The sequence below is a fragment of the Halyomorpha halys genome, unplaced genomic scaffold (genome assembly GCF_000696795.3).
Source record: "Halyomorpha halys isolate HHAL.00 unplaced genomic scaffold, Hhal_1.1 Scaffold505.1, whole genome shotgun sequence".
Taxonomy (NCBI): Eukaryota; Metazoa; Arthropoda; class Insecta; order Hemiptera; family Pentatomidae; genus Halyomorpha; species Halyomorpha halys.
Genome location: NW_027114634.1, coordinates 258,850 through 260,412, shown reverse-complemented (window position 1 = coordinate 260,412; position 1,563 = coordinate 258,850). Strand labels below are relative to the sequence as shown.

The 1,563-nt window shown below is 33.2% G+C and overlaps 1 protein-coding gene across 4 annotated transcripts in view; it reads left to right on the top strand.

Annotated features, from left to right (window-relative positions):
• Positions 1 to 1,563, top strand: part of eys (eyes shut) — a 43,274-nt gene that overhangs the window by 37,479 nt on the left and 4,232 nt on the right. For 3 of the 4 annotated variants that reach the window (XM_014425302.3, XM_067051799.1, XM_014425299.3), the window contains exons 22-23: positions 992 to 1,161; positions 1,243 to 1,477. In XM_014425302.3, the coding sequence (XP_014280788.1) occupies positions 992 to 1,161; positions 1,243 to 1,477 (405 nt within the window). Of the gene's footprint in view, positions 1 to 991; positions 1,181 to 1,242; positions 1,478 to 1,563 lie in introns of those variants that run through there. The other variant, XM_067051800.1, reaches the window with a different exon arrangement.

Genomic DNA, 1,563 nt, shown 5'->3' with positions numbered 1-1,563 from the left:
TAAAAATAATATAATATAATAATATCTTCCAGCCAAAACTATTCTTAGATAAAAATAAATCTTCTATGATGTAAGACCAGATCAACAATGGAAATGATTATTAACGGGACTAATCTTAATCTAAATTGACTAAGATCTAAGAACGGGACAGATTTTGTCTCGTTAGGACAACATTATCATTAAAACCGATAAAAATGTGGCCTTAACTTATCTTATGCCGATACCGGCATTGCAGAGTTGGTGATACAAAAATTTGGATGTACTGGCTAATCCCAGTATCTTTCCTGACATCAATAGTCATTTTGATTCCTTAGTATTGGTTTACAATCAGTTCTAAACTTTACATTTACAAGCAACAATTCCTTTTTCTCTCTACTTTTAGACATAAGCAAACATGAGGGCAATAGTTGCATTAAATTTCGACTAAAAACAGAATTATTTAAATAAAAGAAGTACTTGAGACTTCTATCATTATTTTCTTTTTAATCATTATCTTATTTTCCTCTTTACCTTACCCGTTATAGAACAGCAAAATCAATCATTTTATATTAGAAGTCTATTATCAACTTTATTTCAATTCAGTAGTGGTATGTTTCCGTTGATTATTTCCAAAGACTTGCTGTCGCCCTCTTTGTGTAGCTCGTGTATTATGGTGGATTATTGAAATGTACTATTTCCTTTCACCTGTACACTACGCTTTAGTAGTACAAGTAGTAATCTCTAATATAAAAGAAATTCTTCATCAAACCTTTAAAGCCCCCTGTACTTCAAAGACAGTGCAGAATGGGACCATATGTTCAGTAGGTTTCAGAACCCTACACGTGGAGCATGGGGGGTCGACATCATTTTCAAAGCTTTGATCCAAGTCGAATACGCTAACAAAAAATGCTTACTTTCATCGTGACAATCCACCCATAATCGTATTGGTTATTGATTCTGTATGATTCAGTGTTCGCTGGAAATATTATACTTTAAAAAATTATTATTGCAGAGGTTCCTCTTGGTATGCCGCATTTTGGAGGTGACGGACATTTAATAGTGGATACTAAGCACGGTGTTGCCAAACGGGGCGGAATCTCTATTGCAGAACCAGCTATCACTTATATATACCTTAACTTTTCCTCATCACAGAATGACGGCATGTTACTCTGGTCCTCAAAGGTAACCTAAGGAATATAAGGTAATAATGTATTTTTAGTAACATTGCTTAAGTCATAAAACTCATATTTATACTTTTCACAGGAAGATAATTTTATTGGCTTTGGATTGGAGAATGGACTACTAAAAGTAGTTTGGGGTTTAACTGCTGAAGAAGGTAGATCTGTTCTGCTTCCAGGGACTCTTATTTCGGATGGTGCATGGCATGCATTAACAACATCCATTAACGACGGAAAAATCAACCTTTCAACAGACGGTGCTATAAAGCATTCGTTCGATACTAAATGGCCAATTATAACTAACGGGATATTTTATATTGGTAATAATAAATTTTATATTTAATATAACTTTGAACACATAGCATTTTATTTTTTTTCCAGACTGAACTATTATTATTTTTTTTTT